The sequence below is a fragment of the Diadema setosum genome, chromosome 2, assembly GCF_964275005.1.
Source record: "Diadema setosum chromosome 2, eeDiaSeto1, whole genome shotgun sequence".
In the NCBI taxonomy this organism is placed as follows: domain Eukaryota; kingdom Metazoa; phylum Echinodermata; class Echinoidea; order Diadematoida; family Diadematidae; genus Diadema; species Diadema setosum.
The window spans coordinates 28,697,573-28,724,505 of NC_092686.1; the positions used below are offsets into that span (position 1 = coordinate 28,697,573).

Genomic DNA, 26,933 nt, shown 5'->3' on the forward strand with positions numbered 1-26,933 from the left:
ACACCGGCCGGCCAGAAAGAGTGAAAGTTCTATTCTAACGCCACCAGTGCAGTGTGACATATCTGCCTTCCTGAGTACGACACTAACAAGTTAGAGTTTTAAAAGCTCAATAAATGCCCAACATGAATGTCATTACAGGATCGATATTTTTTATCGTGGTTCTGGTTATCCATGTAAACAGTGCTGAAATGGATAAATCGACAAGCCCGAGCTCAGGGGAAGGCCCTATCGACTCTTCAGCAACTGTATACGCCAGCGCTCCCGGCGAAAAAGCTGATGACACTACTGACGATGGCGAGGAAGGCTGCGGCTGCGGTTCGTCTGCGTTGAACAGGCAACACGATCACGACAACCAAGCAACTTTGCATCATGATTACGACCACGACGATGACGGTCACGCAGAAAAACCAGCTTTAAAGTATTCTCGAGAGGTAAACCAACCGATTGAGCCACTAGCTTCTGATTCTGTCCCACGGACTAACCAGATGATTTACATTGAAGGCGGGACTTTTCAAATGGGAACGGACGAGGTGAAGATCTATCTAGACGGGGAAGGTCCGGCCAGGCGAGTAACTCTTAGACCGTACTACTTCGATGTATTCGAAGTGAGCAACTCTGAATTCGCGAAATTTATCAATGCAACTGGCTACGCGACAGAGGTAAGTTTCTCACTGACCCTCAGCGCTGATTGCTTTTGTATATCTACTGACTGCTGTAGGTAGGCCCCTAACTTAGACAAACATTAAAAACTACCAGGTAGATACGGTATACAAGTGGACTATCTTACTGAGTTGGTATTACGCGACTAGGCGAGAACATATTACAAGAAATAGGACCTACTAGAATCATAGATCTTCATTGATTTGATTTGAGTGGGTTTACTATCCTACACTAGATGTCTGACCAGTGTTCTGTATGCTGTACTGTGGCTGTGAGTTTTGGTGACTTGAGCTACACAGTTTGTAGATTTTCTTCTCAGAAAGGGCAAGGTGTTGTTAGCCTTTCGGCAAACATTGTCAACATGCTTCTTCCAATTCCAGTTCAGATCAGATATTAATTGTGATGCCGAGGTTTTGTGGCTTCCACAAGGGCAGGATTCAGTTTTGAGTTGTTCTTTAGAAAGATCTTTGCCAGTAGTTGGGAAGCCACAGCTCTGACCAACATTACTGATTTAGATAAAATATTATGCTCACAGAGTGCCAAAAAAGTGATTCCTATTGTATGCTCCATTGTCAAGAGCTCAACCTGATCATGTATGTGTAGTCCAGCGTATTCATTTGGTCAGCTTGTCAACACATCATCGTCTCGATCGATGCTGGATGGCTCAGTTGGGCTGAGCGACTGTTCTTTGCCAGCCTGAATAGATCTGTGTTGCATCCCCAAAAGCACCCTTGTGATGAAATCGGCCACAAATCCCTCAATTCTCAGTCTCATGACGTGGCCAAAGTACTGCAGCTTCAGTATGTTGCAGAAGTTCATCGGTTTCCTGCTAGCTGCTGTGGCCAATCTGTTATATTTCATTCAGTCGTTGGTCCTCTTCTCTATCCAGCTGATTCCCAGCATTCTGTGGTACGACCAGTTTTCAAAATTCTGTCTTGTTTCTTCAATTCAGATATTTATTCTTAGTGCTCATGACTCTGCCCGGTAAGTGGCAGTTGGATATACCTGTGACCAGAGAAGATGTATCTTTGTTCGCTGGTGGATACTCCTATCCTTCCAAAGAAGAACCAGGCTGATAAATGCTGCCTTTGCAACTTTATAGCTCTCAATTATCACCCCTAAGTAATTGAAAGCACCCACCTCCTCAACAACATCACCATCAACCACCAGCTTCTCCGGCACATAGCTATCATCACCCTTGGGGCTTACAATGTATCTCTCTGGCACCATCTTCATTTTTGTCTTTTGTATGTTGAGAAACAAATTCTCACTTGGTCCTCACTTTGGCTACTTTCACACATCCCAGCAATTGTTCATGGTTCCCATCCCAGTGTCGTTCGGAAAGAACTGCTTCAGGGATTATCTCTTCAAGGTTGTTTCCTACATAGTTTGACTGATAATAATGAACCTATAGTGTGGTGCGGAGTGCAATTTTGTCATTACATTATGAATTTTGAGAAACCAGCAAAAGAAGCGGAAAGAGTTCCTTATCCCCCCTCACTAATTTCCCATACCACTCTACACCACCCTACCCATGTTAGTTTACACATGGATACATGCACGCATACACATTTGGTAAACGTTAGGGTATTGTATACATGTGTACACTAACAAATTTAGGGTAGTGTAGAGTGGTACATATCAACATTTTAGGAGGTGGGGAATATAGAGAATTGTTCCAAAGAATTTACCAGAAGACTTGATGGGTGCATTTTCTAAAGTGTTAAATGTTGGTCTACATAAAAACATTGTACATGCAGCCATTGGTGTCTTTCCAGGAGATAAATGACTCAATAATATTGTCTTGAATGACAACATTTTTCTTCCAGGCAGAGACATTTGGAGATTCTTTTGTATTGGAAGCAAGAATAAGTGAAGAAGTGAAAAAAGGAATCGAACAAGCAGTGAGTATTTTGAATCATGAAGGAATAGTTAACAGTATTCAGAAATTCATTCGATGCAGATGAGAGATGAAATTATGGGCATTGCTATGTATATACATGTACATGTTGTATGTTTGAGTGAGTTTTTTGTAAGTGTGCAATTGATATATAATTTCTCTGAGCAGTAATCATAAGAATGACAATAATGTTAATACTCCATCTGTACTTTAATACTCACTACTATTGATAATTCAATTCAATTCAATTTTTATTTTCTGCTCATGGGGTGGAACACCCTCGTCAGCCAAAGGCTGGTTTTCAGAGGGGTCCACACATTGATTAAAAATACAAACATTATACGTACAGTATGACAAGGATATACATCACATAATATGCAAAGAGCAAGAAACAAGGTATATTCACCATGATAGCTTGTTTCAGACACAAAAGTAGAAAAGGAAAGAAAAACATTATCTACAAGGCCTTAGATTACAACATAAAGAAAAAGAAGAAAAAAATAAGGGCATGTAACACTGAATTTCAAATACAGAAGAGAATCGGTATTGCTGAGATATTTTGACTGTGAATTGATGAGTAAAAAAGGGAATGGCTTAAACTCCATCCGGTTAAGCATCCTATATTTATACTTATTTTATATATTTATGTAATTGTTTTTTGAATGTATCAGAAGAAACATCAGAAGAAACATGTCGAACTAAATCATTCCATAAAGAAGCACCTTTATATACAAAACATCTTTTACCATAATCTGTTTTAGGGCGTGTAATATTCAATTGCATGTCGCCCGACCTTGTGGCATAATGTGATTGACGTACTCTGAAAAGTTGATTCAAATACGGTGGGGCAGTATGATGAACACATCGATACATAACTTGAGCTAAATGCTTTGATCTGCGAATGTGCAATCGATCTAATTTCAATGAAGAATACAATAATCTACTTGGGAATAACTGGTTCACCTTCAACACTGCCCTCAAGGATCGGTTTTGGAGAGATTGCAACTTATCTAAATTTGTTTTGTTGGTGTTTCCCCACACCACAGAACAATAATCAAAATGAGCTTGTATGACAGATTTGTAAAATAATTCAGCTGTTTTCTGAGTAATGAAATATCGTATTCTTTTTAATAGATACAGATTCTTCACTACTTTTGATCTCAGATATTCAATATGTCTATTCCATGATAAATTCTCATCAATATAAACTCCCAAATATTTACAAACATTCACTTTCATAATAGGTGTGTCATTTATATACACACAAAAATCACCACTTATATTGTTCCATTTCTTCAATCTTTGTTTACTACCAATTAACATATTTTCACACTTTGCAACATTTAAAACCAACTTATTAACGTTCAACCACTTTGAAATAATCTTCAAATCATAATTCATCATTTCATATATTACGTTTGGGTCCTTATTTGAATAAAACAAACAAATAATTTTGTAATTGAAAATGATATACCAAGCACTTGAAAACAGGGTAGGAAAGTAAAGAAAAAATAGGTTAAAAATCTGACCGTTAAGTCCAAGGGCATTTAATTTTGGCCACAACACATTCTCATATGTATCTTCTGTTACATATTGTACAGTGTACATGTGTCAATGGATAGGGTTCAGCTTTACAGAACTGGACATAACTAAACTATGAGAATAATGGTTATAGCAATGATGACGATCAAGGCTTGAATTGTTTCTTGATTTAAATGGTGTTCTGGCAGAGAGCTTAGAAAGGTAATTTGAAGGCTTCTTATGCATAATGTTCTGAGAAAACTGCTATTTTTTTTTTTCTTGCTGAACTGAAGCTCATGTGCGAACAATTCACAAGTGACTGATTTGTGGTCTCAGAAAGCTGACCCAAGAGGGTACTTTTCATTTGTAGTTGGGGCCAATGTCAGTGCACAGCACATTCCTGCACTGTACTTGATTGGATTGCCCTAAACAGAACATTTTTATCACAACAGGTTGCAGCAGCCCCATGGTGGCTTCCAGTCAAAGGTGCAGACTGGAGACATCCAGAGGGACCAGATTCTGACATTCTTTCCAGGTAGGGGAAAAACTGGAGAGATTTTCCCAAAGTCTCTCTCTCTCTTTTTTTTTCCAACAATTTTCCCCCTTATGGATCTTCAGAGTGTCCCCACAACTAGTGCCATTCAGGGGTGGATCCAGGAATTCTGTAATGGGGGTCACAAAGCAAGGGAGTGCTGCGACCAAAGACTGGTCAAGAAATGTTTTCCGAAAAAATGTGAAATTTCAAAATGTCATGTGTTCCTTATTTCTATCTGATTTCTGTCATTTTTTAATCATTCTGTAGGGAATATCTTTCTCTTTAGCACTATTGAAGTTTACTCCCCCCCCCCCCCCCCCCGGGGGGGGGGGGGGGGGGGAATTTCTTCTTGAAAAAGAAGTGTATGATTTCCCACCTTGTAGAAAATGAGCATCACATTCAATAAATTATAACACTCCAAAAATGCCACATTTGCAGAATTCATTACGAGTAAATGACACAGTGGCGCACTGCCAATCTTAGTGCTTCACAGGATGCATAGTGTAATGATACTGTAACTTGATGTATCTGAATAAAATGTGAATATAACGATATTTTTACTCATCTATATTTATCTATGATACATCATGCCTGAATATCTCATTAATCTATTTCTTCTTCTTCTTCTTTTTGTTGGGTGTGAGGGGTGAGGGGAGATGTGGACCTGTGTGGAGTGTATAATTCTGTTGTCGTTACAAGTTCAGCTGAAGTATCTAATCAATACCAAATATTGCTCATGTTCCCCAGAATGGATCATCCTGTTGTGCATGTGTCCTGGAATGATGCCACTGCTTATTGCCAGTGGGCTGGAAAGAGACTACCAACTGAAGCTGAGTGGGAGAATGCTGCCAGGGGTGGATTGAAAAACAGGTAATTATGAAGTATAACACCCTCTTGAAAGTTAAATGCAATGTGCTTGTGAAGCAGTAGGCTTAATTTTACATTCAGATTTACACTTTTACAGTTATGCAAATGAAAGCTGCAAATCTCTTTCGATCTTAGTTGAAAAAATTGTCACAACCAGTGGGGTATCGTTCGATCAGTCATTCCAATTGTACGCATCTACCAATGTGATCTTCATTTGTTGTGTTCAACGTTTTGGGAGTGCATTTGCAAGAATGAACTTTTAGAGAATAATCATCTTGACACTGTCAGCACTGGAATGCTTACACATGTATGCCATGTTAAATAGAAGTAGAAATCTCTATAGAATAAGATAAGAAATGCTAAACTAATGTAATGGAATTCAGGAGCAACAGGCAGATACATGTTTATCCGCATCATGGTATAACCTCTTTCCAGCTGTCTGTTTGTGTATTAGACAATTCACATTCTCTGTGTACATAGAATCAGAGACTCTTAATTCTTCACCTGTTGCTGAATAACTTTGCTGTTAACCCCCTCTGGACTAGAACTCTAAAGTGCAGTTGACTTTAAAATAAGTTTGTCGCCTGAGGGGCTCACAGAGTTAACTTCCATGTCCATCTCAGGCTCTTTCCCTGGGGCAACAAGCTGATGCCAAATGACAAGCACAGAGTCAACATCTGGCAAGGGGAATTCCCTACAATCAACACAGCAGAGGATGGCTTTGCAGGCACTGCTCCAGTTAGTCTGATTCACTTCATTTTGTCTTTTTTTTCTCATTACACTGATTTAATTTCAAAGTGGAATACACAAGTGAATATTCAAAGAAAGTCACATTCTGTGAAAGAAATCTATATATACCCCTAAGAAAAGTCATTCAATTCCAGCTTGATATATTGTATCTCTGACTTTTAGAACCACATCATTTCATTTAAATGTGACATCATAAGAAAGTCTGAATAATTTTCTTTACAATGACAACTCACTTGTTTACATAATGCATTCCTGGAATGCTGTACAACTGAGTGTGAGGAAAGATAAAATGTGAAATGTTGCAAAATGAAGCAAATCTGTTACTGTAGAAGCAGAAATTTTCGCGGTGTTGAAATCTTCGCGCAAAAATTATAATCCTCATTATTTTGTTTTGTCTTTTCAGGGAAGGTGTATGCTTGAAAAGAATGCATTGTGAGATTATCATTAGATTCCAGGCTTCATACCTGAAGTAAAATCTGCTGTAGTATCTATGGACTGAAATTGAACATAAAGGTTGAGCAAACAATTGTCTAATGTTTAGGAAATGGGAGTTTTTGCTCACATTTCAGCATTATTATTCCAGGGGCGTCTTTTCATGAAAACAGTCCACATTATCAAAAGCAGTATTGTAGCGACTCGGCTGTTTTGCACATTCCATGAACACCCAGTCATAGCACGTGGGGTGTCATTTTAAAGATAATCAGACTTTATATATGATGTCATATTTAATGAAGATTATGTGGGTATAAGAGAAATATGATAAATCAAACTTTTATTACAGAACTTATTTTGAGAGATATTTTTTTTCTTTCAGAATGAGCCAAAATCATATATAGTATGTACCAGATTGCATGATTTAGACCTTAAAGATGCTACAGATCCGTACTGTGGAGGGGTTACTCCTACTCCCCTGCTTGGTTGCTTTGTTTCCTCTGGCAGTGCACATGATTACATAATCTCACACCTAGCTGCTCTCTAAGTTGGGTATATTGTATCTGCCATTACCAGTCTACATTATTTTAACCTGTTGAGGATGGGCTGATTTTGCTACAACACACATTTCCCATACACACTTGCCCGAGTTTACTCGGGACTCGTACTCAAACGGGTTAAGCTCTGCATCTTAGTAGTCTAGAAGCTATTTTTCTAAACTTTGAACACATGACATACACTTCCACAAGAATACTCATGTGCGTATGAAATACACATTATGCATGCAATGCGACATCGATGAGCATTTCCACTTAACAGGACCTAAAAAGTGGATATTTTTTGCATGAGTAATTTTTCCAGCTCAACTGGGTTAGATGAATATAGCATGTTTTTAAATCAAGACATTAATTACTGAAACATATGGCAAGCAAAAATATTTGCATGCTTTTATTTTTGCACTAGTTTCCACACCTTTCTTACAGTATATTAATGTATATGACTGAATTTAATGAAGTACATGTGGTGAAAGCAACATATGGCATGTCTGATGCCCTCATAAAATGTGTACTCATTTCTGCAGAAGATATTTGCATCTCACGCAATTTGTCACTCGGTTCTGTGATGAAGTGGTTTGTAATTCATGGAATATCCCCTGGAAAAAGAAAAGAAAAATCTGTGAAAGGTGTAATTTATACGTTGTAAGTGAAACCAAGATCAATATGTACGTGTAGTTAACTTGTGCTGGTTGGTGTTAGTGGCAGACTGGTCTGATAGACAAACATCTTTGTAAGGATAGAGACAGAGAGACGAAAGAGGAGAGGGGAGGGGAGGAGAGAGAGAGAGATAGAGAGAGAAAGCAAGCAGAGAAGAAAGAATGTAATGGATATAAAGATAGAGGCAAGTAGCATTGCATGTGGTGATGACACAGACAAATGATGGTGTTAACCCATTGAGGACAAGTCCCGAGTATACTCGGCAAATGTCTATGGGAAATGTGCGTTGTAGCAAATTCAGGCAGTCCTCAACGGGTTAACCAGCTGGACAAAGGAAATCTTCATTCCATTTAAATAATAAAAGCAGAGTTGAGAGAGGGAAAGTATGGGGGCAGTAATGGGATGGGTTTATAGGAATTGCTGTTCTTATATTAAAATGTATTGAATCTTGAAGGAAACATAATGGATATTGTTATTTCAACGTTTTCATTAAAGCGAGGGGAAAGATAACGCTTCACAATGTGACAGATCAGATGACCTATAGGGCCCACTGAACATCCCCCCCCCCCCTTGTAAAACAGTGTGGTGTGTGTGTGTGTGTGTGTGTGTGTGTGTGTGTGCAGGGTCAAACAGGAAAAATCTCTGGGAGGGTTTAATTTTTTTTTTTGATTTTTTTTTTTCAGCAGAGGAAAACTTCCAGTTACTAGTAGTAGATTGAATAGCTAATTATGATGGTTTTGTGTATGACATTTTTTGAGTGTGTTTTATTGTTGTTGTTGTTGTTGTTAATGTCACCCAATTTCTGAACATTTGTTTGCTGGAAGCTCATATACGACGTGTACGTGTCTTTGGACAAACCTGCCAAGCTACCAGATTTTTATTTCCTTTTCATTCGATGTGTTTGAATGTGTGTTTATGGTTTTGTACACACAGGTTACTTCCTTTGAACCAAATGGCTTTGGTCTGTACAACACAGTAGGGAATGCCTGGGAGTGGGTTGCAGACTGGTGGAACACTGTGCACAGTCAGGAACCCTTGGATAATCCTGTAAGTCTAGTTACCTCCGCCAAGGGAGGAGGTTATGTTTTTGTTACTGTTGGTTTGTTAATTAGTTTGTCTGAGTGCAAAATAACTCAAAAAGTAGTTAACTGATTTGGATGAAACTTGTAGGAAAGATTTGGAATGACGAAAGTAATAGATGATTAAATTTTGGAAGTGATCCGAGAATTTTGGGGGAATTTATGAAGGATTTTTGATATTTTGGCAGGTAGGGTCAATGAACTTGGGAGTTCAAGCAGCACATTTTTGAGGTTTTAAACACGCACTAAAGTGCGTGCTCTAGTTTCTGCTAGCGTGAGGCGCAGCTGAGGGTTTATGACGTAACAAAGGCCTTTATATTGGGAAATCGGGCGATTTTTCAGCATGTATACCTATGGGTGGAAATCACTGATCTCTATGGAAGAGCCCAAAGAGCTTTTCCCAAGTGGTGGAGAGGAAAAAAATCTCTTTTGGAAGAGCAAGATCATCGGTGGAAAGTAGCTGCTGGGCGGAGGTCTGCGCTCTCAGAGTGCTTTTCTAGTGAATGTTATTTTATGAAGTTGAGGTTAACGGCAAATATAGTTCTCATCCACCTGCAGAAACTGTTGAATTTTTGTCTAGAAAGGAGACATAATCATAAGAAATGTGTGAAATGATGATATAATAATAGTATTTCAGTTGGGTAACGATGAAAATCTTAAATAAATGTATTACCCAAACAGGTACAATATATCCTGGATGTATTTCATTCTCAGAGAATGTCCGATCATAGTTGCTATGTACAACATGATGCTTTATATTTGATTGCAGTGTATCAGACCATCCCATGATGTACTGTGCACTCCAATCAAAATTATTTAACACTTCTGATCTGGAAACCCTCCAGAACATTAATATTACATTCATATTTTTGTATTTATGACATACATTATTAAATTGTTTTTACACTTAATTAGTATTGAGTTTGACATTTTATAAAAGTGCTATTCAAAAGTTGTAAATGAACAATTGACACATCCCCCCCTTTTTTTTATGCAGCATTTTAGCAGCATTTTTGCCCATTTTGATTGCTCCAGGTTGGTCCAGAGACTGGAAAGGATAAAGTGAAGAAAGGAGGCTCATACATGTGTCACAAGGTATGTTTCACTTATTCACAGATTAATTGTTCCAGTGCACCGAGCACAATGGAACCTTGTTATAACAAGCAGTGTGGACCATAACTATACACAGCCCAGTCGCTGTACGTAGGTATGTAGCGACACAGCGTACTTGAAGCGTCTGGTCGGGCTATGTGGACCACTGAAATTTCCTCGAGTAACTCTGTATGATATAAGGTGTAGAAGCAAAGGAATATGAAAGGAGGGGGACCTGCAAAATTACCTTGTTACAGGAATCTTACCATAATGACCTCACTGTAACAAGGCTCCCCTGTAAGAGGAAATAGAGTATGTAGCCTGCAGAAATATAACAGTACATGCTCAGCAGTCCTGTGTGCACAGAATAAACAGAGCTATTTGTCCATCTGAAATGTGCATAGCTTGGCAAATGTAATGTTATGCTTCATTTCTAGATCAGCATCATTGTAAGTAATTTTAATGTGATTCCATTTTTAACAATCTTGTATATGGCCTACCTGTGTAATGCATGCTGCAGTACACTTAGTCAAATTCACATTTAAATTTCATGGCTGTTGGGAAGTACATTGATACTTATACATGGAATGTCAAATGCAATTGTCTTTTTTTTTTTTCTTTTTTGAATGGGATGAAGGCATATGTGAATTCTGCAATTGCACAGCGCAAAATTTAAGAACCTGCAAATATGTTTTTGAGCCACTCGGCTTTATAGTACACTATACTTGATATCTGCACCTAGACATGCCGCTGTTCATATTGTGACAAGTAATTCCACTGTCTCTTCTGCCTTGACACATCTCCCGCCCCATCCCCACTCCTCCCCCACTCCACCCCCACCCCCACAGTCCTACTGCTACAGATATCGCTGTGAGGCGAGGAGTCAGAACAGCCCAGACAGCTCTGCCTGCAACCTGGGCTTTCGATGTGCTGCATCCTCCCTCCCTGAAGGCATTCTGTGTCTCAACTGCTGATTGGTGACCAGCTGATGATCAAGAAGACATCCACTACATCCACTACACCCACTGGCATCAACATCATGAAGTCATTCCCCCATCCTCCCCCAATAAGAAACTTTTAGAAGCAATGCAAAGTTCAGTCTCCCAGGAGGATTAAGATAAAAATAGAAATCCAGTGGGATAATCCTGACAGCACTGACTGATTTGATATCATATTACATTGTTTTAACTAGCAGTGATGTCATTGTTGCTGTTATAAATGCTACTTTTCCATCTATAGGCCTATGCTGTAATTCTTATTTTTATTTTCATTTTTTTAGTAACTGCTGTCCAGTTGTAAAGGGAAGGAGAATATGAGCACTTTGAAATGTAAATTTCTACACTCACTTTCTTATACTTTACTTTTGTTTTATGGATAACGTACAGCCCACCTATTGTACCTGGGTTAAAAAATTGTTAGTGGAGCTGGCTAACAAAATTGCAGCAAATAAAGTAGCTGTTTAGCTCTAGCAGTGTATACTATGTGAAGCAGTACTCTTCTCAATCATAGATATCTTGAGGCAATTAGCCACTAATGTCCACCAGACCAAAGTGGACTTGAATGTACACATATAGAAGAGGAAATGTAAAAACAGAAAGTGCTACGTATGTACTATCCAGGACACTGTTATCGCTTATTCAAATACCTGTCGACTAGTGGAACTTGAAGATGAAGATATAGTAACTGCTAGCATCGTATCGTCTTTTGTCAACTCAAGATAATAATGAAAGAGAAATTAGACAATAAGTAATGTGATTTTTTGACAATGCAATGAGTACAGTACACCTATGACCACATTAAAGGTGGACTGCATTTGCAAAAAAGAATTGACTGTGACTAATTTTGCTTATGCCATAAAATCAACTGTATTTTATGTGCAAAACAAAACCAAGCTTAAAGATTTGGATGTCGGTGACAGAGATGAATCCATTAATGTGATATTTTGTAGTCATATTTTTGTGGATGGTATATGCTCATTTTCTCATTTGGTAAGGTATTTGGTAAGGAATCCTGGAATGGTTTTGCATATGGGGAGAGCTATAGTAGAAATATTTGCTTCTGATAACTATAATAGATTCAATGTTTGCAGCACCTTGATTTTTGTATGTGGTGAAGGGTCTCATTGTTTGTTGATTTTTCTTCATTTTTGGAGAGTGTTCTTTCTTCATTTTTGGAGAGTAGAGGGTTTATTTGCATATGGGGCAATATATTTGAGCATTAACATACTTGTCTGAGTAACCAGGAATATTATGTTGTGCACTAAAATGAAAAATCAACTCTAATTCCAATTTGTGTTCTACAGTTTTGTTGTTAATGTTATGTATTTTGGTGGAAACAAACTTGTCCCAATTCTGATATCAATTCTGATACTGGTGTACCCAACAACTGCCTACTGATTACCTCTCAGCAAGTTATCTAATATGTAACTCCAAGTTGAAGATTGAGATATGTATGTATTGTTGCATGCAAGCTAAGCTGTTCTCCTTCACAGATTGAATACATACACATATCTCTTTATTTGGACATCAATATAAGATTTTTACATCTTTGTGGGAACCTTCTTAACCCGTTCCATACTGAATTCTTAATACGCTAAGACTAAATACGCTGCCAACCAGGTTCCCGTATGGAACGGGTTAATAATGAGGACCAGAAGCCATGCTAACTCCAGTTAGTGCCTTTCTATTTATATACGTGTATATGTATTTGTAAATGTTCATTTTTACAAAGTGTATGTTGAGTGCAATTAATGTCTTGTAAGTTGCTGAAGTCAATTGCTGTAGGTGAAACAGCTTCTTACTGTTCATTTAATTTTATATAAAATTTACTTCAAGATAAATTTTCTTAAAGTTTATTCTGAAATTTTATTTCATTTTATATTCTGGAAACTGTGAAACAGCCAAGATGAACAAATCTGCAAAAAAATCACTATGTATCATCAACAGAGAAATAGATGTGGAGTAGATGACTTTCATGCAACTGTTAACGAACCTTTTGCAACCCTTTACGAACCCTGGCGAAATCCCAAATTCACTACGTTTGCAAACGTTCGCCGCTCAGTGAGATACCCCCTTTAAGGATCACTGTCTGAACGTTACTTTAGATTTATCCAAAAGTGTTTGCAGAAAGGAATTTGATGATTACTGCTTAGTTATTCACAAACTTGTGCTCTGTTATTGCAAAAGCTATCGTTTCTAAAATCTACGCTTTGTACACATACTGTACCGTTATGCATTTAGAATCACAATACATCAGTATGTCACATTCTTCTACTGTGAAATATTAGATGTTAGAGGTTGTAGGAGGATAAAAACAACAAGATGACTGTACAATATAAAGAGAAGGTAAATTAAATTGGTCCAAGTAAGTGAACTTCACCTTTTTAAAAAAAATATTAAACAATCATGTTTTGTCCCTGTTCAGTTCTTGATGCCCTAGCCTTTTGCAAAGGCAGCTTGCAATGATTTGTGGATGTGCAGTCACAGCTAGTGTAGTGACCTGCGAGCAGAGCTGAGCGAGCTCCGATCGCTGTATGCAAGTCTACAGCTCACTGTGCGTATGCGAGTCCATTGCGAGCTGCCTTTGCAAGAGGCTATTAATCCTCAAGTATGTTACGTTGCAGTAGATTTGTGTATAATTTATCACATTCATTGTATTTCAAGCTTAAGTCATTCATGATGGTGCAAATGTACATCCAATCTTGGTAGTTTTGTCATGATTTTGACGTGTGTGTAACACTGCATTGCTAGTACAGTGCTCACCCGTTAATCAGGAACCGCTTTAGCGGGAACCCCGCTTATGTGCAACAAAACTTGATGCAACAAAATTTTCATGTGTTATTTCCACCGCTTAATCAGACCCATGAACCGCTTTATCGGGACAAATCTGGCTGAAACACTTCCATTGTCCGTGTATTAATGTCTAAAAATAATAAGTAAATCCGAAAAAAAACTTGGAGGGACTTAATTTCCTTACCAGAAGGATTATTTTCTAACTACAGTGTAGTTCCTGATAGATTATGCCGACTGCAGTCTACACATTTGCCATTAGACAATGAGACGTAGCGCAGTATTGGCGGTCTTATTGAGCATCATTTTATCGTGCGTCGTCAGTTTCTACTCTCACACTGTGATCGAGTCCACTGATCTCACCAGCCAGCCAGCTACACACGTAGCTGAGACTGAGCTCACATACCTGGCTTCATGTTGTGTGGTTTGCACAGGCCAACACCGGCCATCGCTTAAGCGGGAGCACTGCTTAAATGGGAGAAAAACTTGTCTCCCAACCCCTTGCGATTAAGTGGTGAGCACTGTTTTGACTTCCAGTGCTGTGTAATGTGGGAGATGATTGCAATTTCTAACTCAATTAATTTTTATTATGTACTATTCATTTGGGTGTATGGTAAAGTAATTATGCACATATGAAAAAGCGAAGTTCTGATACATGCACTTTTGAATGGAATGGAAACTAAAACTCATTGACATACATGTAATTGTGCTAAAACTGCAGTATTTTTGTGTCTTTCTTTTACTGTGTTCACAACATAATTGTGTCTTACGTTTAGTATGTCAACGTCATGATATGATCAGCTGCGAGTCAACCATGATGTTGCTCACAAATGTATTTGTGATGTTTCCAATGTTTTTATTCTGGACAGATTCTGCCTTTGGATGTCTGATCAGACATTAGGCAATATCAAGGAAGTACAAACACACTTTTCTCCTGTGAAACACCCATCCTGACTGAAAATAAGTCCAAATGCAGTACATGTTAATGAGAGCAACGTTTGTGCTTGATTTCACTACTCTCCTCTTTGTAAATACCCCTAATGATAATTACAATGTATATTCTGAATTAAAACACTCACATAAACACACAAAACCTTCAAGCAAGAATAGATAAGGACTGAAGAGAATATATTGTGGCAATTTAACAGCATTTTGGTGAATCTCTTGTTAACGTACAAAAAATGCAAAAAATTTGAAAGTGACCTTACTAGCATCTCTTTTTTTTAGAACTGCTTTTTTTTGTTGTTGTACATTTGAGATCATTCTCTACCAAACTCTATTTGAGTTATTAAATATGCAGTAAAATGTTAGTTTAATGTGAACCTTTGATCCTGTTGTCCTACTACAGATTGCGCTATAGTGCATTACATTGTAGGAAGCTTTCAATGCATTATTACACAACCTCATTATACATACACATTGTCTGGTAGTCATACCATTGAAGTACAATCACTGGCTTACCCACACTCTGCTCTAAAGCAAGCTTTAAGTGTATAGTCTTCTCTTCTCTTTAATATCCAGTGAGATGACTTTAATTGCATGAGATTTGTTTTGAGTCATCGTTGGTAGTGTATCTTGATAAATTGATTGTTTATATCTTTGGTAGGGCTATACTGAGCACTCTGTCATCTTTCAGCATTTTTGTACAAAAAAGTACACACACACACACACACACACAAACACATACACATGCACACAATATGCAAACAGATCATAGATCTGTCCACCAGACGTACTTGGAAGCAACACCAGTTTTGCATACTTACTCAATATCACGAGAGTGAAAATATATGTAGCTTTAAACTACAGTATTTACTTGAAGAAACAAAAGCAGATATCAATCTGAAATAAAAAAAAATCCTATCTAAAACCAATGAAAACTAGAAATAGCATTTCGTGAATATCTCATGGATGGGGTTTGCTGCCTTATCACTTGATCTTTTGCATTTTTTTTTTTCACTCAAGATTATGGACATGGTACTTCTATTGACAGTCAAGGGCATTACCTTGCTCATAGCTGATATATTCTGCAGATCAAAAAATGCACTGGTTCACAAACAAAAACAAAACAAAGAGAGTTACTCTGTAATACATGTATTCTAAAGAAAAAAAACAACAACACATGATTCAGCAGGGGGCAAATTGTAAGCTGCACATATCAAATAATCAAATTGAGACAAAAGGTAGTTTTTATTTCAAAATAATGCTTTCTCAAGGGGCAACAAAATTGAATACATGTACTGTATACTGAAAATATTTTGATTTGGCTGTTCTACTGTGTCAATCCCTACTTTTTCTCATTGGCTGAACTTGGGAATAAAATGCTTATTACACTGTACAGTGCACTCCCGTTATAACGAAATGCTCGGGACCAGCCGTTTTCTTTCGTTATAACCGAACAAATACAATATATAACAAAAACAAGGTAACCACCACGCATATATCATTAATGTCTGTTGAATACTCATCATACACTGGAAAGCTATGTGAAATGGGATGGTACCTTCTTAATTTCGTTTGGATATTACATTTAAAAGAGAGCATAAAGTTGTTTTTGTCACACAATAAGTCGTATAGAAAATAATAGTTTAGGATTCTGTTACAGTTCGCTAGTCCAAAGATTCGTTTCTTACTGAAGTTCGTTACTCCGAAAGACTCTTTGTTCCGAAGTTTCGCCATTCCCTGGAATCCAAAGGTTGTTTCATTATTTTGAAGCTTCGCTCTTCCGACGATTCGTTATTCCGAAAGTTCGTAATTTAGATATAAATATATTGTTCGTTTTCCGAAGGCTCGTTGATCGGAAAATGAAATGAGTTTCGTCATTCCGAAGGTTTGTAAATGAAAAAAATGAGAATGGTTCACTGTTCCGAAGGTTTGTTATTCCGAAGAAGGTTTGTAAACAATAAAAAAGAAAAGAAAAGAGAAAGGTTAGTTATTTCATAGGTTCGGTTAAGACGATTATGAAGTTTGCAATTCCAAAGTTTTGTTCGCCCATGCAGAGACGCTATAAATGCTTGTTCCGCTACCTATTTTCGGAAGCGATTCGCATTTCGTTATTATAACAGAGCACATTTCTTTTGTTTTTCTTTGTCAGTAGTGCTCAGAAAGATTTCGTTATGACGAAAATTTTGTTATAATCATGTTCGTTATAAGCGAATTTTGTACCATAGACTTCAATGGCGATAATTTTGGGACCAGAAGTTTTACTTTGTTATAACCAAATTTCGTTATAACCGTGTTTGTTATAACGGGAGTCCACTGTACGTAATGATATATTTTTAATGTTAGATATTGCACTCTCTTAACATCTCCACTGAAATTGTTTAGGTGGTGAGAAGGTGGCAAGCCTGGAAATAGACTATAACACTCAACCTTGAGACAGTAAATGCCCCATGCACAATGAATTGTGTAGTCAAAAGAAATGATTTCCATGACACGCTTCACAGCACTGATTTAGATGGACACATCACGTGGAAGAAATTTCTTGCAAGATGGGCTTTCACACATGCATGGCGTCCATGATAATCCTCCTTCATTTGCAGACATCTCCCGACTGCTCTGTGGATTCCCAGAGCGACCACAGTAATGGTAGGTCAGCTCCTGGCCTGGACTGATTTCCCTCAGGGCAAACATAGCCACGTGGGGTATCTCGTTGTGTATGCGAACAGCTACCAGATAGAGGTTTGGTTCACAGGAGTGGTTGATGAAGCGTGCTATGTTCCCCTTGTACCTTGCATCTATGCATGTCCTGCTGGCTTGACCACCTCCAAACGTCTCATTTAGCACAAAGACAAAGTTCATGTCACCAGCTTGCATGGCGCCCACTCGTTCTCTTGCCTCTTCAGTCGTCAACACCTCTCCTGCATACTCGCACACAAACGAGTCTTTTGGTATCGTTTCCAAGGTCCGCAGCCCCCAGCCCTTGCCCTTTGTCCGAAAAACCTCCATCTTGTGCCGGATCCCATTCTGCACCAGCCTATTCTCACATCGCTCCCCACACAAGCAAGAGGCGTTGCACTCAAAGATGGGCATTGAAACTCTGTACATCTCACTGTCCCCATTCTTTACATCCCATTTAATAGACCTCTCCTCTCCATCATTTCGCAAGAGCTGACCTGATGAGGTGTAGTTTGGACCAAATCTATTGATGCACTCACACGATGAATGCTCACAGGTTGGAAGACCACAGGAGCAGCCAGAATACTGTATTTCTCGAGGATCCATCCCACACGTACGAGAACCTGGTACATTGTCTGGGGTATACTATTGTGAGTGAGAGATAGGTAAAGAGAGAGATGTTGATCAGATTTATTTTTTTTTTTAATGCATATACAGAAGGAAAACAATGGAAGTTTTTGGTGTTTTGTGCTCATCATAGAATGAACTTATAATGCTATGTTCAACAAAATTTCTATAAATGAAGTTCAACTGGTCCCAATCCTACATTCTTTATACAAACATGGAGATGTGCATTGATCAGCAAAAGAGCTAGGTCCTATCTAAGTGCATTTAACTGAAGCTTAGTATTGCAGACAGCACACTATTTAAAATCAACAGTGCTCACAACATATTCCATGCAGGTTCTCAGTTACACAGATTTAAAGCTGTACTTGAGATAAAATTTTTTTCAATATTTTTTTAAAAAACAATATAGGCCTAACTATATTTATATATACATTTTCATTGCAATTCATTGTGGTCTGCAAAATTTCTGTTAGTTGGCAAAATCAATTCTTTCCAGTAGGACTGAAATGCATTTTTTCCCCTCTATCTCAAAGATTTAGACTTAGTTTATGTTTTTGTTTCCAGAGCACCTGTTACATGGGTGTGTAACACCATCACTTCAAGTTATCAGATATATATTGATTAATAGACTAATAGTCAGTGAATTAAAGGTAAATTTGAATTCAATTCAGTATCATAAGTGTCAATCCTGGGTGGTAGGGGGCTAAATTATTCTCGATTGTGCACTTTACCTCCCTGTACAGTGGACTCTTTGACCCCGTTTACAGTGCGGGGCCGGGCTCGGCCGTGGCCGAGCCGCGGCCGAGTCCGGCCTCAATTGCGCGGCCGAGCCTCGCAATTTTGTCCGTTTACACTGCTGGGCTCGGCCGCGCTTTTGATTCAAACCTTTCAATATTTTGTCGTAGTGGCGCTCTGCTTGCAAACAAACGCAATTTGGTATTGTCTAGTTTTCAGACCCTTTGCCAAATGAATTCCGTGGCGACGAAGTCGCTGTTCGGGCAAAGGCCTTTGCCGAAGGAAAAAATTCTTTGCAGGACAAAACCACCTTAAACTATACTAGTTTTCGATGTCGAGGGGGTTAATATCCTGAACAGATACAGGCAGAGGGTTTGGAAGCCAGACTAAAATTGGCCGCGCAATTGGCCGCGCATTTGGCCCAGTTTGCGTTTACACCAAGAAGAGGCAGGGCTCGGCCGCGGCTCGGCCACGGCCGAGACCACCTCCAGAGCGAGGCCAAATGCGAGGCCAATTTTGGCCTCGCATTTGGCCTTTTGCGCGTTTACACTGAAGCGGGGCTGGGCTCGGCCGCGGCTCGGCCGCGGCCGAGCCTCGCACTGTAAACGGGGTCCTGTTATAACGAAGTGCTCAGCCTCAGGACCGGCAGTTTATTTTCATTAACTTGTTATAACCGAACAAATAAACAATAAAAATACATAGACTGGATTATGTGCTGGCCCGGATTTTTACTTCATTGTAACTGGAATTTAATTATAAATTTAACAGTGTTCGTTTAAAAGTGCACTGTATTATCGGTACCTTATTCGCTGTATGCTTCTAACTTCAGCACAGCCATAATGTAATTTACCCCCATGAAAATGGGGGAAAAATAAGTAAATTTGTAAGCATCTATATGTTGAAGTTCGTACTACAAATGTAAGCCATTAAAGGACAAGTTCACCTTAATTAACATAAGGATTGAGAGAATGTAGCAATATTAGTAGAACACATCACTGGAAGATCGGACAATCCATTCAAAAGTTATGAATTTTTGAAGTTTTTGTGCAGTCACCGCTGGATGAGAAGACTACTGCAGTGTACGATGTCACATGCGTACAACAATATAAAGGAAAATATAAAAGAGAATTTCACAAAATTTCATCTTTTGAAAAAAGTACACATTCCCTTGACTCGTTTAACACTGACATATGTTATGGGTAATATTATTCCCATTGCCTTCAGAAAGAGGTACATGTAAGTCAAGTGCTTTTTTATTATGCGAAAAAAGTGAAAATATGTTGAATTTTCTTTTTTCTTTATACTGCTGTACTCATATGACATCACAAGCCTTAGTAGTCTCCTCATCCAGCGGTTCCAACACAAAAATTTTAAAAATTCGTAACTTTTTCATCGATTGTCCAATTTTCCTCAAACTTTCACTGATGCGTTCTAGTATTCTACTAATATTGCTGCATTTTCTCAATCCTTATGTTTATGAAGGCGAACTTTTCCTTTAAGGTGGCCTTAGCCTGGTTTAGGATTGGGGTAATAATAGATAAGGGGCTGTGATGAAGTTGGAAGCCTAATTTTACTTGTTACTTGTTGCAGTAATCCCATTCGCAGCTCCAAGGAAGCTATACCGGGATGCAAATCATGTCATGTGCCAATGGAGGTGCCAAAGTGACAAGGTTGTGCATGCACCTCTAATACTAAAATGCCCAACTAAAGTTAAATGATTCAAGCCTCCCCCCCCCCCCCCCCCCCCCGAGATCTCGGCCATAGGTGGTGCGATCGCGATGAAATTTTGCATGCGTGAGACCCGCGTCATAATATGATATTTTAGCCTAATTAAAAGCATTGAGAGTCTAATTTTTGATCTGTAAATCTGTTTTAGCATATTCAACAATCGTACATCACAAAAACTTCCAAAACTCATTTCAATTCTTATGTATTTTATTGTTTTCAGAATTTCTTATGTATTTCTTTGTTTTTCAACTTTTGTTTTTTCTGTTTTTTCATTGGAAATTGTCACTGACCACTTTTCTACCATAATTAGCACAAAATTAATCAATGAAAGTGACTGATTGTAAAAATAATCAGGTTTTTATGACTTTCATGACAGAGCACTGTTTTCCATAGGAAATGTACACAACATCACAAAATTGTGCCCGTTTTGGGGCGACATTCCGTTACAAAAATGGGCGTGGCTTCACAAAAGTATGCGCGGACGTTGCAAATTTGGTCTCAAAAGTTGCGCAAGACTTGAACGAAGAAAGTCATGAAGCCTCGCGATGAGGCCTTCTCGCGTTACAGAATTATAGCGCGAAACGTCGAGGGGGGGGGGGGGCGGATTCCGCCCCCCCCGGCCCTTTTATTAGGGTTAAATAAATTTACCATAGGTACCGGTGTAACAGTTGGTAAATTTACTTTGTTGAAAAGAAACAGGCATACAGCAGCCAGTGACAAGTGAAGACAAGTGAAAAACTGACCCAGCAAATGTCATTATAAATGAGAAGTTTTTCGCGGAATTAGACATAAAATTTTACTTGTCGGTCAAGTCAGTGCAGTGCAGTGCATGCATCGTGCATCATTCATGTATGATGGATGTGCCGCCTACCTGAAAATCCAAATGATCCACATCGGCCTCGGCTTGTTCCGAGTTGAGGGCAATTCCAACAACAACATTTTCTTTGCCACAGCAAATATCGCGTACCCCTCTTTGCATTTTTCTATCGTTCTCTTAGAATTTTGAACAAAAGTCGCCTCAGCTCCGGATCCGCTGGTGAGTAGAATTCATTTTTGTTATAGTTAGAGGTTTATTAAATGCCTACCCAAAGATCCTAGCTGTTGGAATAGCTAGATGGTAGGATCTTTGGCCTACCACAATATGCACAACACACACAAAATGCACGCGACATCATTTTGGATCAGTACACACGTCGTACTAGCAGACAGCGTTCTGCAAGCGGATGTTGTCATGTTGCAACTGCATTATGGGACGGTACTTCAGATTCCCATATTGGAGCGTCCGTTGCCAAGTTGTGATGACTTCACCGAAGAAAAATTTCACTCATGGTATGGCTTTATCTGAGAAGTTTTTGTTCAAATTTTATTGTTAAGAGAGTTTAAGAAGACTAGTTATAAAAATTAGCGTAGCACCAAATGAGAGGGCAAGAAGATAATGCGGAATAGCCGTCATTGCCCAATAGGTAAGGCTGGCATACTAAGTGTAGTCCCGTGTCTTAGTATTTACGTAGTGTTTGTGATGACTATCCGGTTATTGGCATTTCACACTAAATTTTAAATTTAGACTCTAAAGGAGAGTAAAGTTTTAATTTAGATCCCCTCTAGATCATTATCAACGGACGCTTTTTTTTTTCGTGGCTTTGAATTCCGTACTCAGAGGATGAAATTTCGGCTAAAAATAACACCACTTACATACAGTATTTACATTAGGCCTACTGAGTACTGTACATGAAATTACAGACTCCTGCCATGCCAGTCCTGGCTGGAAGAGGAAGTTAATACATTGATTGACATTGTACGTGTACGTCATTACGAATTCAGCCAACTTATGTCAATTCTAATTGTTCGCTCCAGTTTTTCGATAATAATAATAATAATGTTTCAAACATACCCCTCTACCATCTACAAAAAGTTGTCTTTTTGCGCAGTGCAAAATCGCATTGTATTACCGGACACGATTTTCGCAATGAAATAATCAATGTCTTTCGCACCTACCTACGAACTGTAGTTAGTCCTGACCTTGCACCAGCATGACCAGAATCACAATTCATCCCACAAATTACCGTACACATTCTCACCGCGCGGATGACAAAGAAAAAATCGGCACATGAGGCTCAAATTTCGTATTTTACGGTAAAAATCAAAATGAATGTAGCAGCGCTGTACTGCGTTACCATGGTGACCACAGTGTACTGCTCTGTCCTGAAAGTGAAAAATGTGCAAAACCTTCTTGCATCTTGTATTTACATTGATTTAGGAAAAGAGAAGGAAAGTCTGTTTAAAACTAGGACGGGTGCCTGATATTGTATTTGTACAGTTTCTTATTATGATATAGGCAGTAGAAGTGGGCACTGCAAAATGTCACACTGCAGCACAGCACCACAGCTGACAGTTGACCGCTCTGCCTGACCTTTTGATAAAGTACCCCTTGGCCCAAAGCCTCATTATCACTGACCATAACAAATCACCACCTCTTAGTGGAGAACACCGCCACTAACCCCTCACTCTTTAGTGTTTCCGGGGTCGTTTTTCTTCCAAGTTCAGGGCAAATAGATCTCATTGTGTGCATAAATAAGATGACAGGGAAATATACCAGTTGCTGTCTGATTGACGCGTCCTAATGCCAGGCAGCTAAAAACAAAATCTGACCTCAGACTGGACGGAGACTTCGTGTGCATCTTTGACCCCTGAAGAGGAAGTGAGTTTGACCACGACCTCCACTTCGCTGTCATGATCGAGCCATATAAAAACCCTGAAAACTCGGAATTAGCAGGGACTTTGAAATTGCCATTGACTGCTGATTATGCTGCCCGAGATCAGCTCGTCTAGCTGATTTTTCTCCTCAACTTCATGACTTTTGGCTGAAAACTGTGTGAGGACTTTGTTTCGTCAGGCAGTCCTTGTTTCTCCACAAATACTTGGCTGGAGATTTTTAGAGGACTTTGCTACGCCTGGCAGCCCTTGCTTTTCAGCCTATGCCTCGATCGACAGCCTGGAAATAAGCATCTTTCCCCGGGAGGAGAACAGCACCGCAGCCCACAGTCAGTCTATTACAACCGGTAATTAGAAACTGTTGACTCTGTATACACGTGTATAAGAGGATAATGTCCGCTCAATCTCTGCCGATGACTGTCACAATACGGCATCTACATCATTTCAGGCAAATCTGACTCCTTGCCCCTTGCCCCATTCATGCCGAGCATCCAGTCAACCGTCATCCCGTTCCCGTTTCATCTCGCTTTGGACCCGTCGTGTTCGAGTTTTTCGCCCCGATCTCGTCCGTCGCGCTCATCTTCGACGACGCCGTCCTCGCGAAGTGACGCACGCCATTCAATGGATTTTCGCGGAACATTCCGGACTTAACATAAACTGGAGATTTCGCGCCCTGATACACCGTGATAGAGTATTGGTGGTGAATGTTTATATCAATATTTGGAATTTCCTAATTCGGATAATATCTGTGGATCCACATTATTGAGCTTGATGTTGAACAAGTCAAGAGGGGTAATGTACATCTGTTCAATTCATACTTAGTTGTAGGCATTATTCTGAACGCCAGAATAATATAAAATTTTTGTCTGTCACTACAACGCTATATTAAAATGACAGCGCGTCGATACAGGTATGATCCTGATCGATTGTAAATAAAGTCCGTTCAATTGAGAAGGCCATTGCAAATGTAAATTGAACTGTCTCACATGTGTTTGCTTTAACCTCGTTGTCTCGTAAACAATAAAAAAAAATAGGGGAATTGGTTATTGACCCTTGCGCTTGCAATTTAAGCAAAACAATAACAAGCACTCACACAATTACAACAATACCAGTTCTTCCTAAAGTGGTGACCCCGACGTGATCACGAACCCGACGTGATCGAAATCGACATGATTTGAAGTGATCCGAGACAGCGATGTTCGAGTATACACATCTTGCTTAAGTTGATAACTGTTGACACCAAATTGTGGCAAATGTTGATGTGTTTCTCAAAGTATAATGTCTTCTGATGAGTTGTAAATCGATCAGTTTTTCAGTTATCTAATGGTTAACTTGTCGGATGAGTGGAGTGTATGCATAGACGCATTAATTAGACAACTGAGTCAAGGTTTTAGTGTTCAATTTTGTGAGTCTCATATCCTAGTTCTGTAACTTCTCAGATAATCATGGCCGAGCCTAACGTTGAGACTCAGTCTAACGTCGAGACTACTCGTGGTTCACCTAGTTCAGATTCAGGTGCTAGCTCTAGCCGGCAGTCAATGCCGCGGGAACCATCAAATTACCTCCATTTTGGAGGGCTGACCCACAGGTTTGGTTTGCGCAAGCGGAGGCACAGTTCACGACCAAGGGTATCACGAGGGAGGAAACCAAGTACTCCCACGTCATAGCCACACTAACGCCGGACGTTGCTATGGAGGTGCGCGATATTATCATTAACACTCCAAAAGACACCCCATATACCGTCTTAAAGCGGCAATTGACAGAGCGCATGTCAGAGTCTGAACAACGCAGAGTTCAGAAATTATTGACGGAGGAGGAGCTCGGCGACCGCAAGCCCTCCCAGCTGCTTCGTCGAATGAATCAGCTGGTCGGCGAGCAGCAGCTAGAGAAAGGCATAATGCGACAGTTGTTTTTACAACGATTGCCGAATAGCGTGCGTCTAATCTTGGCGTCCACTAAAGAAACCCTGCCACTGACCGAGCTCGCCGAACTCGCAGACAGAATCCTCGACGCACATATTCCGACCGTGAACATGGTAGACCCTCCCGTCGTCGCGAGCGCAGCGGTGGCACCCTCTACCGCACAGCTTGACGAGCTCGTAAGTCTGCTCCAAGGCATTGAAACCCGACTCAAGCGGCTAGAAATAGGCGCGAAGGCAGCCGAAAATCGAAGTCGTAGTCGCAGCCGTAGCCGTGGTCGCGCCCGAAAGAAAGAGGAGGCCAACGCAGGCAATGCACCAGCTGAAACGGAGCAACAGCCAGCCGATTTGTGTTGGTACCATCACAAATATGGTGACAAAGCAGAGCGATGCAAGGCGGGATGCAAGCATTTCCCAGCGGGAAACTAGCGAGCCGGAGGGTAGCCGCGACACACCACTCTGGCAGTCAAACCAACCCCAGTCGCTTATTTTACGTCACGGATCGAAACTCTAATAGACAGTTTCTCATCGACACTGGCGCCGCTGTGTCAGTTTTTCCTAGGACGAAACAAGATTGCTGTAAGCTAAGTGCAATGTTTCTGCGTGCAGCGAATGAAACTAGGATTAAAACATTTGGCCAGCGCTCGCTCACCCTTGATTTCGGTTTACGCCGTGTATGCCGTTGGGTCTTCGTCATTGCCGATGTGTCAATGCCTATTATAGGTGCCGATTTTCTGTATCATTTCAATTTCTTGGTTGACGTAAATAAGCACCGCCTCATCGACCCGCTAACCAGCATTACCATTACCGGCCAACCTGCTAGTTGTCAGGCTATCAGCCCAGTGATTGACAATATCGCAGCTGACAATCGGTATACTAGGATGCTTTGCGAAGAATTTGTCGAAATAACCAAACCGGTGTACCGGCCGCAAGATATCAAGCACGATGTTTTGCACCACATCGAGACCCGTGGTCAACCGGTGCATGCAAGACCACGTCGACTAGCTCCTGACCGGCTTAAGATCGCCCGCGCCGAATTTGAGCACATGATGGATCTCGGCATTATCCAGCCCTCCAACAGTCAATGGTCGTCACCATTACACATGGTGCCAAAGAAGACTGAGGGGGACTGGCGTCCGTGCGGAGACTATCGTGGGCTCAACAGATCCACCATACCAGATAGGTACCCAATACCTCACATTCAGGATTTTGCATTGAATTTGCATGGTAAGCAGGTCTTTTCTAAAATAGACCTAGTACGTGCTTACCATCAAATTCCGGTGGCACCTGAAGACGTGTGTAAGACGGCGATATGCACGCCCTTTGGTTTGTTTGAATTTTTGCGTATGCCCTTCGGCTTGCGTAACGCCGCGCAAACTTTTCAGCGTTTCATCGATCGCGTGCTTCGTGGGTTGCCATTTGTGTACGCTTACATTGACGACTTGCTTGTAGCCAGTGACAACGAAGAAGAGCACGAACACCATCTTCGTTTGTTGTTCACTAGGCTACAAGAATTCGGCGTTGTCGTCAATCTTAACAAGTGCGAATTTGGACGGGACATGATCGACTTCTTGGGTCATCGCATTAACTGCGAAGGCGTGTGCCCTTTGCCCGACAAAGTTGATGCGATACGCCGGTGCGCCACGCCCACCTCAGCCAAACAACTTCGCGCTTTCCTCGGCCTCGTGAACTTCTACCGTCGATTTCTGCCGAATTGTGCCGAGACTCTGCTACCTCTGACAGACCTACTCCGCAAT

At 40.0% G+C, this 26,933-nt stretch overlaps 2 protein-coding genes across 3 annotated transcripts; one reads left to right on the forward strand and one right to left on the reverse strand.

The window, feature by feature from the left end:
- Positions 1-15,054, forward strand: LOC140241495 (formylglycine-generating enzyme-like). Its single transcript, XM_072321227.1, has 8 exons — positions 1-659; positions 2,490-2,564; positions 4,534-4,616; positions 5,364-5,486; positions 6,107-6,221; positions 8,813-8,926; positions 9,994-10,053; positions 10,899-15,054. The coding sequence occupies exons 1-8, from the start codon at positions 114-116 to the stop codon at positions 11,022-11,024; spliced, it is 1,242 nt and encodes a 413-aa protein (XP_072177328.1). The 5' UTR covers positions 1-113; the 3' UTR covers positions 11,025-15,054.
- A 2,012-nt stretch (positions 15,055-17,066) lies between these two features.
- Positions 17,067-21,669, reverse strand: LOC140241506 (histone-lysine N-methyltransferase SETMAR-like). Of its 2 annotated transcripts, none has more exons than XM_072321237.1 (2): positions 21,418-21,669; positions 17,067-18,101 (listed from the first exon to the last, which is right to left on the reverse strand). In XM_072321237.1, the coding sequence occupies exons 1-2, from the start codon at positions 21,523-21,525 to the stop codon at positions 17,292-17,294; spliced, it is 918 nt and encodes a 305-aa protein (XP_072177338.1). In that variant the 5' UTR covers positions 21,526-21,669; the 3' UTR covers positions 17,067-17,291. The 2 variants fall into 2 exon arrangements, with proteins under 2 accessions (XP_072177338.1, XP_072177347.1); XM_072321246.1 differs by lacking the exon at positions 21,418-21,669 and adding an exon at positions 18,403-18,413.
- Positions 21,670-26,933: the final 5,264 nt, after the last annotated feature.